The sequence below is a fragment of the Pelodiscus sinensis genome, chromosome 3 (assembly GCF_052426305.1).
Source record: "Pelodiscus sinensis isolate ZL-2025 chromosome 3, ASM5242630v1, whole genome shotgun sequence".
Taxonomy (NCBI): Eukaryota; Metazoa; Chordata; order Testudines; family Trionychidae; genus Pelodiscus; species Pelodiscus sinensis.
The window spans coordinates 17,232,867-17,250,647 of record NC_143054.1 but is presented as its reverse complement, the minus strand read 5'-3'; the positions used below and the strand labels follow the sequence as shown (position 1 = coordinate 17,250,647).

Below are 17,781 nucleotides of genomic sequence, written 5' to 3'. Positions count from 1 at the left end.
TGAAGGTATAAAATAATACGGTAATGTGATGCTGGTAGGCCATGAGCCAGCTTATGCCAAGGCTACTGAGCCGCACTGAACTCTGACAAATGCCAAACCAGAAATCAGTCTGACTTGCCTGTGTGTTAATATTTTTAAAATAGGTATTAGTTTTAAGAATGTGTTTACTCTTTAGACTTTATGAAATGCTTGTGGAATGCGGCATGTACTAATGTTACTTGTAGTATTGGTATCCCATGTTAGAAGGTAATATGAAAGGGTATGTCTACACTACACGCTTATTTCGAAATAGCATGTCTACATTACAGGGAAGCCTCAAAATTAGTCCGAGGCAGGCTTCCCTAATGTAGACATGCTATCTCAATTTAGAGCCCTGGCAGGCACTGGGGAGGAAAAATTTAGAGTAGCCATAGTGAGGCTACCAGGAATACCAGCTAATTCGAGTTAGGGCTTTATTTCGGAATCCTGTTTCACTGCTGCATGTAGACGCGGGTAGTTACTTCGGGCTAGACAATTTCTAAAATGGCGACCAGCCAGGAACATGCAAATCAAGCGCGGGATATTTAAATCCCGCACTTCATTTGCCATTTCGGTCGCCCTCATTAGCCTCCCTAGATTGATCTAGGGGGCTAATGTAGACATACCCTCAGTCTTCTGACAAGGGGGTTTGAAAATGCCACTCAGTGTACAATGTAAGTTACACTAACCGTAATTTTGCATGTCAGCAGGAGACATATCGACCACTTCTCTCCTATAGGTGGATTGATTATGCCAACAGGAGAGCTATCTCTCATTGGCCATGGGCATCTGAACTAGCAGTGCTGCAACAGTAGTCAGTGCAGCTGTGCTGCCTTAGCAATTCTAGTGTAGACTAGCCCTTTGTTAATGGTCCTTTCATTTGCTTAGTATAGGATGGGTTATAAGCATGGTCTTTGGTGAAGGGACTGGTACTTTAGGTTTGGGAGTAACCTGAATATTGTTGTGTATTTTGGTATAAGGGACCATCTATCACCTAGGCAAACTTGCCTGGATGGCTAGATAGACTGTGGAGTCTAAGAGGACTATCTGTGACTCCATGTTAAGGCTTCTGTAGTACTTGAGAAGTTCACACGTCTTACTTGGGTGGGTAAATCTAATTGTACCATATGCAGCCAATTTGGGGATTTGTGCCCTATTGCTTGACAGTCTGCCCTGAAGTTGGCACTCACGGTAGTGAGCCACTCTTTTGACAGCTTGACAATTACATTTTAAAGTTGTAAATTGGAGTTGGCAATGTCCCTTTTGATTAAAGTGTATAAAATATATTTAGACTATGGAGTAAGAGTTGCTATAAAGTCTTAAATTGTTTAATCCTTAAAGCTACATGTCTGGTTCTAGTTTTCCATGCCATGACAACCGTTGCTTATAAAAAAAATCTCCCTCCCCTTTGCCCCACACACATACTATGTGTTTTAAAGTTTTCTGTTTAGACAAAGATGTTCTGTTTACTGCACTCTTGTTGATGGACAATGTGCCTCTAATTTTTGCCATAATCAGAAGTTGGTGTGCCATTTCCATATGTCAGTTCAAAGAAATCAAGAGGCGTCCTCATAATCTGCATGTCAGAAAAACCCTGAAATTCTGTTTGAATAGGACATAGAATCATTAGTTTACTGAGAGCCCACCCCTTCATCCCCCCCTGCCCCCCAAGAGCTATTTAACTGTATTACTTATTATTGAAGTATAACATGCTCAGGGCAAACCTGCCCTGCAACCCTTCCCAGGAGAAGCAATGCCACCTCCTGGATGAAGAGGTACAACAGGTTCCTAAGCAACAACTACAAACTGTTATGGGGGCCTCTATGCCCAATTTTACTAAACACAGAGGCCTTGTGGTCAGCGATCAGAAAGCTGTTCTTATTATCAGGGCCATGAGGCCTAATGACCAGAGTCTAAGGAGCTACCTTTGCTCTCAAGGCTGCCAGGCCTGAGGGCCAGTCTCTGAAGCTACAACCCCCAACTTAAACCTGTCCAACACATTATCAATAAACTACAGCCTATACTGGAACAGGATACAAAGCTCCAAGAGGCTCTGGGAGACAGACCCATAGTCTCCTATAGACAACCACCTAACCTCAAGATGATTCTTGCCAACAACCACAGGACATACCACACTAATACCAACCCTGGTACCTTCCCTTGCAACAAACCCCGTTGCCAGCTTTGTCCACATATTCATTCTGCTGATACCATTATTGGACCTAACCAAGTGAGTTATAAGATCAAGAACACATATTCCTGCGCATCCAGAAATATAATTTATGCTATCATGTGCCGAAAGTGTCCGTCTGCTATGTACATTGGACAAACATCTCAGACACTTCGCCAAAGGATTAATGCCCACAAAACAGATATCAGACAAGATCACAAAGAAAAAACAGTTTCTTGCCATTTCAACCAGAAAGGACACTCTCTCAATGACTTAACCACCTGCATTCTGCTACAAAGACCTTTTACATCTGCACTTGAAAGGGAATCCTCTGAACTGTCATTCATGTTAATCCTCTGAACTGTCAATCCTCTGAACTGTCATTCATGACACTCTCCGAGAAGGAATGAACAAAGACTCTAACTATCTTACCCATTACCAAGATAGCTTCCCCAATTATCACCTCTAATACCATTAGCTCACAGACATCTAACTCTCCCCATCTCTAATATAATTAATTCACAGACACTTACCTTCCTTCCTTCCCCCCCCCCCCCCCGCACCCCCTTTTTAGTTTACTTTTAACTTGGCATTTCATTCTTTGTGTATTGTCCCTTGACATGTTGCTAGAAAATGTGGGTGTGTGGAATTTTCTGGAAACTGAATGACTATTCTTTCCACCACTTGCTCAGTCCTGTTCTGAAACGTGATTTGTCCTTTTCATATGTGTTCATTTTTTTTAATTGTATCCTTTGGTATATATGATTGTGACTATTTTCTTCCACTACTTGATCTGAGGAAGTGGGTCTGGCCCACGAAAGCTCATCATCCAATAAACCATCTTGTTAGTCTTTAAAGTGCTATATAGTCCTGTATTTTGCTCCTCAGGGTAGTGAGGCCTCGTGGCTGGTGTCTATGTAGCTGCCGTAGTCCTCTAGCAGTGGGGCCTACTGATAGACATTGAAAGGGATAGAGGGGCTTGGGCGCATCCTACTCCATTGAGCCCAACCCCATGGCCCTGTGAAACCAGCAGTTCTGTCTTCAGGTTCAGGTTCCTCTCTCAATAAGCACTTTTCCTGGGCCACATCCTACCTTTGCGTCCAGAATCTGCATTTCCTTTGGGACAGTGCCCTGCCACCTCCCTCACCTCAGCAGTCGACTGGGGTCAAGCTGTGGATTCAGCACCTTCAGCCTCCACAGTCTGGCACTCTGCTGGCTCCCTGGCATGAGTCAGCAACGTGCATCCATTCTTCTCCACAATCAGCCCCGACTGAGCTGAGCTGCCTCTTTATAAACAACTTCCAACGGTGGCATATCCAGCAAGTTTCTGGAAGTACTGCCTTCTGGACCCAACATGCATGGTTAATCCTTGCTAGGCCAGTGCAGGGTTGGAACACCCCATCACATCAGCTAGTGTGAAACTGTCAGAACAGGGATTAGAACTCAGAAGTTCATGATTCCCTGTGCTGGTATAATTTCCAATATGACTTTGCTCCCTGCTGGTATAATTTCCAGATGACACAAAGATTGGCAGAGTAGTAAATAATTATAAGTGCAGGACAGTCATACAGAGTAATCTGGATTGCTTAGTAAACTGGTTCCATTCAAACATTATACAGAGAAATGCAAGGTTATACCTCTAGAAAAAAAGGATTGTGTGGTCAATCAGTCACTCAGGGCTGGATTTACACTTTCTGCACCCCTCAACACTGCATCTTCAATCCCCCCTCCTTCTGTGCCTGTAGCTGACCTCTGTTTTGCACATAGCTTTAGCAAGGCACCCCTAGAAAGCCAGAATTTCCTAGGTATGTGCCTAGTGTCTGGTTGTAAATCCAGCTCTACAGTCATTTTGTAACTCTGATATTTGTGACTGTGAGCCTAGGTCTACACTAAACCAGACGGGTTGGATTAAGGTACATCATCCAGCTGGATTTGTTTTACCTCAAGGCGAGCTGCTGCAGTATCTACGCTGCGGGAGGCCAACAGGAGCACATGCTTCCGTTGGCTTCCCTTACTCCTCGGCTTCTCTTACTTCTCCCTTACTCCTGTACTCACAGAATGAAGAGTACAGGATGCCAGTGGGGGCTTCCCTGAGTGTTCAATTTAGGCTAGAAGACTGACTTCCAGAGGGTCAATCTTTTCCATAGTGTAGACATGCCCTGACGCTTTACTGTAACCAGAAAAAACTTTATAAGCTATCGCTAGACAAACTCAAATTGAAAATAAGGCTAAGATTTCTATCATAAGGGTGATAAACCACTAGAACAAACTACCGAGGGACGTGGTGGATTCTCCATCTTTGGTGGAGATGTCCTTCAATCAAGTCTGGATGCCTTTCTGGAAGATATGTTTTCATCAGACATACATGAATGGGCTTACTAAAGGGGTAAATGGATGAAATTTCATGGGCTATGATTTACAGGAAGTCAGACTGGTGAACTAATGATCACTTCTGGACTAAACTCTATGAATGGATCTGTGAGTCTCTGTGTGTTAAAATAAATGAGAGTGGCATGAACAATGATGAATAGAAAGGCTTTCTTTTCATCTTTACCTCATTGGAACTGGCAGGGTGGACATTTCTTTGGTGCAAGACCTATGAAAGGTTTAATTTTCAAAAGGACATCTTTGGGAGGCTGCTAGAAATCTGTTGGAGAGGTTGGATGATTAATTACTTTTAACTTGGCATTTCATTCTTTGTGTATTGTCCCTTGACATGTTGCTAGAAAATGTGGGTGTGTGGAATTTTCTGGAAACTGAATGACTATTCTTTCCACCACTTGCTCAGTCAGTATCCTTCCTCCATCATTTCAATTTTTAATTAAGATTGCTACGGATGTAATCCCCTCTCCTGAAGTTTCATTGGCAAGGATAAGAAACAATTTCAGCTGATATTCAAAATGGTGGGGGGGCAGGACCAGTGGTGGGGACAGGCCCAAATGATTGAGTAGCAGTTTTCCTTTGAGCCTACTTCATAACCTCTCTTTACTTTTAATATTTCAGGTGAGCTCTCGAGTTACCTTAGAGAAGAAGCCGCACTCAACCGAGATGTCACGGCACCACAGCCGGTTTGAAAGAGATTATCGCACTGGGTGGGATCGCCGAGAATGGAGCTCCAATGGGAATCATGTGAACAGCAGTAACTGCAACAGTACAGCAAGCAGCAACTGCAACAACAGACCTGGGCTGTTGCCTTTGCCAATTGTTCCCTCTCGATTACCTACTCCAGCCACAGCTGCTTGCACCACAGTGAACAGTGACGTGATAACGAGCCTTGTAGCTAACTCATCTGCAGCTTCAACTACCAAAGTAAGAATTTATTTGTTTTCAGTAATGATGAGTTTCACCGGACTACCGACGGGACACCACTTGTCCCCTTCAGAAGCCCCTTGAGTATGATGTGGGAATAAGAAGTCCAATGGCTATTTGCCTTTTTCCTTTTGTTCAACATCACATGTGCTGTTTGTGTAATAAGCTGTACTTCAAGAGGTTGTTGATTTCCAACTGTCTTCCATTACTAAACACAGAGAGCAATCAGTGTCCTATAGCACAGCAGGAGTTCTGTGCTTTTATTTAAGCACTTCTTCATGATTTTGTTCTTAGGAACGGGCAACTTAGTTTGTCTAAATGCCCAAGGAGTGTTACAGATGGACCTATTGTTTTTCTGTGGGTCTAATTTTATGTCACAGAGAGCAGAAAGTGACCAAATGCATATATTTTTGGAATTTTTGTTTTTTTATTGCATGGCCCTTTTGTATAAGTCTTCCAGAGTTGCCATTTGCAACGTAGTAATGGGAATAGTGAGACTCCACAGTTGCGACAAGGCTCTCTGGTTTATACATAAATACATTTTAAGAAGCAAGAAAATGTTAAACAGCAATGAAATACAATCACTAGTGTTTTTTATTGATTTATTCTACTGGCTAGAATTGGATTACTTTTGGGGAGGGGGTGTTTTCTTTTAAACTATAGCTCCTCTTACGTCTACAAAGCAGAAATTTTTAATCAGTGAAAGTTGTTTGTTGCCTTCCTGCATACAAAAATGATTAGGAAACCTGAAGGGCGGGTGGATGGAAAACTCTGGTGAATTGCAAAGGTATCCCTGGCATTAGCAGAGCAAGCCAGATGCCATGCTGTTTTTCTTTCTCTAATGTTTAATTTTTTTCTTTCAACTTAGTTTCATGTTAATAAATGCAAGTGCCAAATACAACAGACGCAGACAGGGGAAAAGAAGACAATAAAGTTATTTAAAGGAAGCCAAGAACAAGCTGAAATTTTACTGCAATACCATACCATATTGATTTTTTTTTTTTACACAGTAGAAAAACAAGGTCAATGCTGCAGAAGCAAACATTGGGCCAAAGTTTACGAAGTGAATGTTTTTTAAAATGTTCCATAGTGTTTTCCGTTTATTTTTATTTGACAACAGGCAGTAAGTTCCCAGTGAAACAATATGGGATTTCCCCAGATATCTGCCACAATAGATGCATTTTGGTCATGCTTTGTCTGGAGACAATTATAAAGAAAGTTTTGAAGCCAACACAGTGGTTTCATTTATCATCACCTCTGTACTGCTTAGAGCCCAGCTGTTGGCTGGGGTTGATCAGCCTTTGCTGCAGATGTTTAATAGCCCTTTGAGGCTGAGCCATGATAGGAAAGTGTTTGCTTTTCAGGGGAGGGAGAGAATGATCAGCACTTTAAGGGCAATGTAGTCATATATTAAATGCGAAATATTTTCTAAATGATCTTATTAGACAATTTCCTAGATCAGTTGGTCAGAGTGATTTTGACATCACTAGATCAATGGGAAGAAACAAGACAATATACAGATAATCTAGAATAATTTTTACCAGGAAAGCTGCTATTTCCTGTGTGGTCTCCCATTGAGTTCATGTGTAAAATGTCCTAGTGTCCCCACTCCCTCCTCTAACTTTGTCTACGCTATAAAGTATAAAGTGCTGCCACAGCAGTGTGGCCATGGCAGGAATGCTGGTTGAGAGCTATCAGTGCTGCAGGTGAACCACCTCTGCAAGGGGAGTAGTTAACTGTGCTGGGAATATGGCTCCCAGCACTGTAGCCCAGTTTACACTGGCACTTGACAGAGCTGTAACTTGCTGCGCTCTGGTGGGGGAAGTTTTTTCACACCCCTGAGCCAGAAAGTTACAGCTCAATAAAGCACCAGTGTAAACTTAGCCTCTGTTCCTGAGGGTTCCCTGAGCAATACTGACAACTAAAGCCATGTGGATTGAGGGGAAAAGAACTTTGAAGCAGCAGTGTGTGAGGAATCTGAATAGTTGATTTAAGGGAATGTTGCCTAGGAAACTTCCAACAAATTACATGAGAAAATTCTATAAAGGAAAAAAAGTGTGCTCTTTATCTCTCAGTCTGCAGATTTACAATTATGGTTCAGCTCAGATGATAAGTAGTTTCCTAAACTGATGAGTTGCCTCCAACCATTGACTATCTAGCTGATGGTTAACCATAAACATTTAAATCCATGTAAATGGATAACCATAAGCGAGAAGAATTCACAGTCACAGATATAAAAAACAGATATATGTCAAATTCTTAACCAGAATTGAGCCCAATAACTTGTATTTGACTAATGTGTATCTTCCAGAAAGATCTTAATTTGAAGCGAGAATTCACTGGCTCCCTTCCTACTTTGTTCCATTGTTTAATGACCCTCCCTATTAAAAATGTGTGTCTCACTCTACTTTGAATGTATCTGGCTTCAGTTTTCAGTGATGGTCTTATATTTACTATCAGACCCTTGATGAAAGTGTTGAATAGCTTCAGGCATAATACTGATCTTTTCAGAACCCCACTGGAAACACCTCCATTCAATGATGATTCTCCACTGACAACTACTCTTTGAGATCTGTCAGATTTAATCCAATTAACATGTGCTTTATTGATACTGCATACTGGTATTTTTTTAGTTCACAATGTCATCCGATACTATGTCAAGTGCCTTACAGATGTCTAAATATATTACAGCTTTGCAGTTACTTTAACAACCAAACTTGTAATCTCATCAGAGAATTATATCAGGTTTGTTTGGCAAGACTTATTTTCCATAAAATCTTGTTGACTGCTATTAAATAATTTGTACATTATTTTATTCTTTTATTAATTGAAATCCTAGGTGACAAATACAGAGTGGATAAAAGGAAATATAATTCCTCATAACATGTAAAATTGTGGAACTCACTGTACCAGGCTGTTATTGAGACCCAGAGTTCAAAGATGTATACATTTTAAATCCAGAAGGGCCCTTTAGAATATCTAGTCTGCTCAGACAAGATTATAACAAGAATAGCCATATAATAGTTAATGCTAACAAAAAGGGTACTGAAGGGGATATAAAACTTTCTGTTTTGGGGCTTAAGCCAATTTCTCATTATTAGGGGTGCAGTGAGATGTTCATGGAATGTAGGTCATCCTGCATCTGTCTGGTGAGAGGTTTCTTGCACCTTCTACTGAAGCATCAGTGTTCTACATTGTGTGACAAGATTCCTCCTCAACCTTGGTGGGTCCCATGATTTCAGGCGGATTACTTGTCTCAGAGGCTCACAGCAGCCCTCAATTTGTCTAAAGCTTGCTGTTTGTTGAGCTGCTCTCATCACTGGCCAGCATGGGGGGGAAAAAAAGGGAAACCAAACTTCATAGTCTCTCTTGTCCCTCTAAGTGGTACAGGTTAGGACAATCCCTTAGACAGTCTCTTTCCAGTAGTGGAATGGGGAGTAGGTGGTGGGGAGAACCCGAGCCTGCACTCTACTCCCAGGTTCCAGCCCAGGGAACCTGTAATAGCAGCTATCTGTAATGTTTCTGGTAACAGCTGCATGGCAGCTACGAATCCCTAGGCCAGTTCTCCACAGCTTTCTCCAGCACCTTCCTTACCACAAGTCCTTCCTCCTGGTATCCACTTGCACTTTCTCCTCCCAGACTTTCTGCAACACTTTCTCTCGTCATCTCCTTCCTTGCACACTGAGCAAATAGAAGGAAAGTTTTTTTTAAACCAGGCCCAACTGGTTCTTAATTGGCTGTGAGGTGTTTTGATTTGTCTAACTCCCTTGAATCTGGAAGCTTCTTATCATAGAATCATAGAATACTAGGATTGGAAGGGACCTCAAGAGGTCATCGAGTCCACTCCCCTGCCCTCATGGTAGGACCAAATACTGTCTAGACCATCCCTGATAGACACTTATCTAATCTACTCTTAAATATCTCCAGAGATGGGGATTCCACAAACTTCCTGGAATCAGTTTATTCCACCAATTTATTCCAGTGTTTGACTACCCTGAGGCTGTGTCTAGACTGGCAAGTTTTTCCGAAAAATCAGCAGCTTTTCCGGAAAAACTTTCCAGCTGTCTACACTGGCAACTTGAATTTCTGGAAAAGCACTGACGATCTCATGTAAAATCATCAGTGCTTTTCCGGAAAAACTATGCTTCTCCCATTCGGGCAAAAGTCCTTTTCCGAAAGACTTTTGCCCAAAAGGGCCAGTGTAGACAGCATAGTGCTGTTTTCCGCAAAAAAGCCCCGATCTGGAAAAGTGTCCTGCCAATCTAGACTCGCTTTTCCAGAAATGCTTTTAACGGAAAACTTTTCCGTTAAAAGCATTTTTGGAAATTCATGCCAGTGTAGACATAGCCTACCAGTTAGGAACTTTTTCCTAAAGTCCAACCTAAAACTCCCTTGCTGCAGTTTAAGCCCATTGCTTCTTGTTCTATCCCCAGAGGCCAAGATGAACAAGTTTTCTCCGTCCTCCTTATGACACCCTTTTAGATACCTGAAAACTGCTGTCATGTCCCCCCTAAATCTTCTCTTTTCTAAACTAAATAAACCCAATTATTTCAGCCTTCCTTCATAGGTCATGTTCTCTAGACCTTTAATCATTCTTGTTGCTCTTCTCTGGACCCTCTCCAATTTCTCCACATCTTTCTTGAAATGTGGTGCCCGGAACTGGACACAATACTCCAACTGAGGCCTAACCAGCGCAGAGTAGAGCGGAAGAATGACTTCTCGTGTCTTGCTCACAACACCCCTGTTAATGCATCCGAAAATCATGTGTGGTTTTTTTGCAACAGCATCACACTGCTGACTCATATTCAGCTTGTGGTCCACTATAACCCCAAGATCACTTTCTGCCGTACTCCTTCCTAAACAGTCACTTCCCATTCTTAATTGGTTCAAGGTGTTTTAATTGGCCTGATTGCTTTGATTGATTCTAGTAGGTTCATGCTGGGTCCGGGTTAGCCCTTGCTAGTTTATCCTGGGAATAAAGACTTATTTAGTCTGGAGCTAATATATTTCCTTTCAACTATTCTCCTGTAGTCCTCTACCCTAATGCTATCACAATTGGTGGAAACAGAATAATTCATTATACAGGTCTGATTCATTATGGCAGCTCCTGTGCTCCTAGAACAGGGGTGGGCAAGAGGCTGCCAGTGGGCTGGTTCTGACCTGCCAATCCATGAGATCCGGTCCATGGCTGCCTCGCTGGGATCCTTAGGCAGAGAGCAGCTCACACTTTAAACAGGAGGCTGCTCTCCACTCTGGATGGCTGGGGAGGGAAGAGAGGCTTTGCACGTTTCTCCTGTCCCCCAGCAAAATCTCTCTGCTCCCACTGGACAGTTTCCAGCCAGTAGGAGCTGAGAAATGTTTCTGGGGGCAGGGGCAGTGTGTGACGCCTTCCCCTCATTCCCCCTGCTATGAGTGGAGCAGACCCACATGGAGTAGCCGAACGACTGAGACTCCTGCAGAGAGGCAGGGAGCCTACCTCAGGTTCCTGCAGGGCTGCTTGCTGGGGGCCACCTAGGTGAGCATCTCCCAGCCAGAGCCTGCCTCTGATACCCCACACACTCCCCCCCCCCCCCAACTACCTGCCCCAGGTAATCACCCAAATCCTCTGCTCCCCCTTTCTCCTCTTCTCCCAAGTCACAATTCCCTTCCAGACCTTGTATCCCCTCCTACACCCCCCAGGCCAGAATCCTCTCCTACACCATACCCTCTCCCTCATCCTCCACCCTATTCCCCTGCCCCAGGTTACCACCCAAACCCTCTGCACCCCCTTCTTCCAGGTCACAACTCCCTCCCAGATCCTGCACTCCCCTCCAAGAGTCCCTCCCCCAGTTGAGAATACCTTTTCACCCTTACCCCCCTCCTGATACTGCACGCCAAGCCTCTGCCCCAGACCACAATTCCGTCCTTCACCCAAACTCCCTCTCAGACCCCACAGTCTCTCCTGCACTCTGGTCCCCAAGCTCCTTTCTGCACCCAACCTCTGTCTCAGACCCTACACCCCCTCCATAGAAGTGTGGCCCTTGACACACTTGGAGTGACCCCCCCCCATTAAGAATTATTGCCCACTCCTGTCCTAGAAGGTGGCCCCTAAAGTATGTGTGTTTCATATCACAGACAAAACATACTATGGTGCTAAAAATATGATGCAAATCTTTAGTGTTTAATATTACTCTCAGGACTGCCAGTAAGTTGCTAACTGCAAGTGAAATGCCTTTCCACAAACACTTAATTGTCTAGTATTATTTTGAAGAACTGCATGTTTGGCCTGGGCTATTTAAAAGAAAATGTGATTTTTTTCCCCCATTTGTTCTAAACAAAAACGAAAAAAGTACTTTGGGTTACTATAGCTCTTTTCTTCTGAGGTTCTGAAAACATTTTACAAATATTGTTTTAACCTCAGATCCCCTGGGCGGTATGTTAACATTGTAATCCCCATGTAACAGTAGAGAAACTGAGGCACAGAGAGATTGGGATTTTGCTGAAGTTCATTGAGCATGCATTCCCCGCTTTCTGTCAACTTAGGTCTCTTGACTCTCAGTCCTTCATGCAAGACACTGTACAACAGAGCTTCCACCTGGGGATGTCAGAGTATGCCAGTTGTGGCATACTTTCTGCATTTGGTGTCTTTTAACTGCTGCTGTGTTCAGCCCGAGAGAATGGGCGACTCCTAGCATTAAAGGGTAATGTGCAGTTTCATTTTGACACACGCTTAGTCCCATCGGGTATGATTATTTACCTTAGTTTTTTCTCCCATGAATTTATTTACTGTCAAGGAAGTCCGCATAAAACTGCAGCATTACTTAAGGTATTGGCAGTGAAAAGCTCTAGAATCCCAATAAAGGTGCCATACAATATTCCAGCCATGTTATCTGTTTACATTAGCAGCACCTCTCATCTCTGTTGCTTCTGCAAATTATTTTCTGTGTTCTTTGTACCATTGACTCCATCAAAGCTTCTACATCACAGCTGCAATTTGGAAGTGTTGTCATGGGCTGTAATTTGAAATTTTATTTGCAAGAGATTTTTTCGTTATAGAACATTTACTTTTATCATCCAGATATTATTTTTAACTGCCTGAAAAGATTGATACGTCAATAGGATCTACACAATGTCAAGCACTGTCTGATTTTTTTTAATAAATTTTTTGTTCAGCATTAATTTAAAGAACTCTTTTCCAGAAACATGAATTGCTTCCTAAGCCCCCGCATACTTAATGAATTGTTAGTTTCAAGGTTAAACCTATGACAATGGGTATTAAAAAAGTCAGGCTCAAATTCTGATAGGATTTTGTTCAGCATAACCACGGGTAACTGTATACGTTTTAGTGTAGTTACTCTGGGCTTACCAGGGAGTAACTGAAATGAGAGCCTAGACTTCTGTGTTTATAGTGCTCCCATAAGATTTAAGGCTTGTGTGTTGATGCTAGCAGAGTTTTGATTCCAGTGTGGTTAGGCTTAGAGGAAATATGGGAGGGAAGAGTGAAACATTTTTTAACCTCTCTGGAAAGTCGGACTGAAAATGCAGAGAGAAAAACACCTTCATTTCCACCATGTTAAATAAAACAAAAGAGCAAGAAATGCGGGAGGGGTTCTTATTTTAAAGGAGAAATAATTCAGAGTGATTGGAGAACGCATTGTAAAAGGAAATAAGTTAAAATGTTGTGGAGGTAAAATGTTGACACATTGGTTTTCTTTTACGTCCAAAATCAAAAAATTTAGTTCCCCATCCCCCACTGGTAATGTTCTCACTCTTCAGTCTGTCACCTGCTGGCTTTTTTACTGTATACAGAATCATTGAGAATCATAGGGTAGAAGGGACCATGAAGGTCATCTAGTCCAGGGACTCTCAACCTTTGCAGAGTACTGTCCCCCTTTCAGGAGTCTGATTTATCTTGCCTATCCCAAGTTTACCCCACTTAAAACCACTTGCTTACAAATCAGACATCAGAAGTATCACAGCACTCTGTTACTGAAAACTTGCTTACTTTCTCATTTTTACCATGGAATTATAAAATAAGTCAATTGGAATATAAATCTTGTACTTACATTTGGGTGTATAGTACAGCTGTATACAGCTTGTTGTCTGAAATGTTCATATCATACTAGAAATGGAAGTGTACCCCAGCCCTGGCCACTGGAGGAGCCGCACCACAGACTGGCTTCAGCTCCGGGAGCTGCCTGTCACACAGCCTGCCCTGGGAACAGGGCAGCCACCAAGCAGCCCTAGCCCCAGCTTCAGCCCTTCCCCAGGACATGAAAGGGGGTGTGTCACGGGGTTTACTAACTCCGCCCTGGCATTTGAGGGCTTAACTAGGCTTGCTGGCCTGAAAAGGCCCCTCCCCTGAGTCCCTGCTGGGCATGCTCCAGTTGCCATGTCAGTATAAAGGCTGGTGGAGCCGTTCAGTCAGGGCTGACCACCGAAGGGGAAGGAGCTCCTGCCAGAGCCCAGGAGCAACTGCCCCTGCTGAACCAGCAGGAGCTGCTGTCGCAGCCGCTACTGCATCAGCTGGAGCCGCCGCACCAGCCACGGTCCACTGCCCCAACGCTGACTGCCACCCCCGCGCCAGCTACAATAGCCGCACCAGCCGCAACTGCCGCACTAACCACAGCTGCCAGCACAGCAGTGTTTGCCAGCCCAGGTGGAGACAGGGCCAGCCAGCAGACGGGGTAGGAAGCAGCCGAGACAGTGGTGGGAACCACCCACTGATGATAGGGCTGTGGGTTGGGAGGGCCCAAGCCCCCCTACCTTTGCGTCCCAGAGAGAGGAGCCATTTTTTTGTATTATAGACTTGGACACTTGGGTAGACTTACCCCAAACTGGGGGAGTTATAGACACGGCTGCTGGGCCAGATTTACCCCATACCAAGGGCATTATAGGCTTGGCCATTGGGCCGATTTGCCCCAGACCGGGGGAGTTGTAGACTCGGCCACTGGGCCACATTTACCTCAGGTTGGCGGGAGTTATAGACTTGGCCATTGAGACAGGGAACAGTATAGACTGGGCCACTGGGCCAGACTAACCCCTAGCGAGCGCGGGGGGGGGGGGCTGCGACCCCATAACGGGGCCACAAACCTTCACCCACCAGGACATGCCAAGGGGCTGTAAACCCTGGCCCAGTGGCCCCCACTCATTTCATGACATGCTGAGGGGCCGCAAATCACTGCCTGGCAGCCACCCCACTTCCAACCAGGGGTGTTGACCAGGAACCACAGCCAGCATTCCCCCACTGGTTGAGGGCCAGAAACTACTGCTCCCCAAAGGAGATGCTGGGGAGACCAGAAACTGCCATTTGTCCTCTCTCCCAGAGGAGATGGGTCCGGACTTAATGCATCCGAGGGTACTGAGGGAGTTGGCAAATGTCATTGAGGAGCCTTTGGCTATTATCTTTGAAAAGTCATGGAGATTGGGAGAAATCCTGGATGACTGGAAAAAGGCAAATGTAGTGCCCATCTTCAAAAAAGGGAAGAAGGACAATCCAGGGAACTATAGGCCGGTCAGTCTTACCTCGGTTCCTGGAAAAATCATGGAAGGGATCCTTAAGGAATCCATTTTGAGGCACTTGGAAGAGAGGAAAGTGATTAGGAATAGTCAGCATGGATTCACAAAGGGAAAGTTATGCCTGTCCGATCTGATTAGCTTCTATGATGAGGTAACTGGCTCTGTGGACGTGGGCAAGCTTTAGCAAGGCTTTTGATACAGTCTCCCACAATATTCTTTCCAGCAAGTTAAGGGACTGTCTATTGGATAAATGGACAGTAAGATGGACAGAAAGATGGCTAGAAGGCCTGGCCCAGCAGGTAGCGATCAATGGCTCGATGTCAGGATGGCGGTCGGTTTCTAGCAGAGTGCCCAAAGATCCAGTTCTAGGACTGGTTTTGTTCAATATTAATGACCTGGATGAGGGGATGGATTGCACCCTCAGCAAGTTTGCAGTTGACACTAAGCTAGGGGGAGGGGTAGATACGCTTGAGGGCAGAGATAGGGTCCAGAGTGACATAGACAAATTGGAGGATTGGGCCACAAGAAATGTGATGAGGTTCAACAAGGACAAGTGCAGAGTCCTGCACTTGGGACAGAAGAATCCCAAGCATTGTTACAGGCTGGGGACCAACTAGCTAAGTAGCAGTTCTGCAGAAAAGGATCTGGAGGTTACAGGGGATGAGAAGTTGGATATGAGTCAACAGTGTGCCCTTGTAGCCAAGAGGGCTAATGGCATATTAGGTTGCATTAAGAGGAGCATTGCCAGCAGATCTAGATATGTCATTATTTGGCTCTGGTGAGGCCATGTCTGGAGTATTGTGTCCAGTTCTGGGCCCCCCACTACAAAAAGGATGTGGATGCATTGAAGAGGGTCCAGCGGAGGGCAACCAAAATGATTAGGGGGTTGGAGCACATGACCTATAAGGAGAGGCTGAGGGAGTTGGGTCTGTTTAATCTGCAGAAGCGAAGAGTGAGGGGGGATTTGATAGCAGCCTTCAACTTCCTGAAGGGAGGTTCCAAAGAGGATGGAGAAAGGCTGTTCTCAGTAGTGACAGATATTCAGATATAGTTTACTGCATTTAGTATTGTATGGTCTTGTTCTTTCAGTTCTGAGATAACTGCTTAAGCTGATGTTTGGCTTCTGTAAATATTTAAAATATTGATTAGGCAGAGGAAAAATAAACATGAATTGTTTTTCAAGTTATGCCCTATGTTGTACATGACTAATTACATACAACAATTTGTTGCTTTACATGGTTACTAAAATGTATGTACTTTTGTTGTTATAAAACATAAGCGGCTTGCATAAAGAGGGATTATAAATATTGGAATATGTGCTTGCTAGAAAACAGTAAATATGCAGTGATAAAGTATACGTGACTTACAGTGCAGCTTCTCTGCACTGGGTTACTGTAGGGTCTCACGGGGTCTGGTATTGACAGCTGGCATTTTTTTGTCAAAATTTCTGATGGAACACTGTTCTCCTTGGGTAGTCCGTCAATTCTTTGATTTGGACATAGTGCTACACCACAGACCAAGCGCAGAGGTGAAAAAAGTCATGTTTCAGATCCTCCCTTTTTTTCTGGGGCAAATTACTGTGATTCCAAGTCAGATTTCAAACTGTGTGTGTGTCAAAAAGTACAACTGCTTGTTCTAGGAACATGTGTTTACTCTTCCAAGGACTTGTGGGAGGGAGGAGGGGGCGGAAAGGTTAAAACACAGCACTGTCTGTGCTTTGTGGTTTTCTAGGAGCAAGCCTTTCCTCTGTTAGGTGAAGGATACTGTTATTCATGTCGGTCTAACTAGATCACTCTAATTTTTTTTTAATTATCTGTGATCTTCAGAAACATCAGGTGATTAGAATAATGTTCCTGGGTGAATTAGCAACAATATATTCACAAGGGAAGATGGACATTTTCTCTATCCTCCTTGTATTTCACTGGGTCTCAGAGATCTGTGGCTTTCTATGACTTGCTCAATCCCTTTTGATGTGGTGAACTATTTAACATCGTCCATAACTTCCAGACTTCTGTATGTCTTCCCCTCCTTTACGAATCTCCCAAGTTAATCAGTATACTACTTTCTTGATCCTCCAGCACTTTTGGGAGCACAGGGCACATGATATTTTCTGAAATTTATTTTGGTCTTTTCCTGGTTATTCAGTCTTCTGAGTGTCATAAAATCATAGAATACTAGCACTGAAAAGGACCTTGAGAAGTCATCCAGTCCAGTCCCCTACCCTCATGGCAGGATCAAGCACCATCTAGACCATCCCTGACAGGTGTCTGTCTCACCTGCTCTTAAATATCTCTAATGATGAAGATTCCACGACTTCCCTAGGCAATGTATTCCAATGCTTAACCACCCTAACAGTTGTGTCCTGGTCTGCGCTGCTCCCCGTGGCTGGAAACGAAGAGTGACTGTTTAGGATAGCCAAGACAGAAGCAGTCTGTGAGGTACTCCAAGAAGATCTTACCAAACTGAGTGATTGGGCAACAAAATAGCAAATGAAATTTAATGTGGATAAGTGTAAAGTAATGCACATTGGGAAAAATAACCCCAACTATCCGTAAAGTATGATGGGGGCTAATTTGACTACGACAGATCAGGAAAGAGATCTTGGAGTTATCGTGGACAGTTCTCTGAAAACTTCCACGCAGTGTGCAGCGGTGGTCAAAAAGGCAAATAGGATGCTAGGAATTATTAGGAAAGGGATAGAAAATAAGACACAGAATATCTTACTGCCCCTGTATAAAACTATGGTACGCCCACATCTTGAATACTGTGCACAGATGTGGTCTCCT

General features: G+C 43.8%; 1 protein-coding gene across 3 annotated transcripts in view; it reads left to right on the top strand.

Moving 5' to 3' along the window:
- Nucleotides 1–17,781, top strand: part of KLHL29 (kelch like family member 29) — a 581,254-nt gene that overhangs the window by 209,691 nt on the left and 353,782 nt on the right. For all 3 annotated transcript variants that reach the window (XM_089777034.1, XM_075923421.2, XM_075923423.2), the window contains one exon: nucleotides 5,192–5,497. In XM_089777034.1, coding sequence (XP_089633160.1) covers nucleotides 5,237–5,497 — 261 coding nt within the window. In that variant the 5' untranslated portion in view covers nucleotides 5,192–5,236. The remainder of the gene's footprint in view (nucleotides 1–5,191; nucleotides 5,498–17,781) is intronic.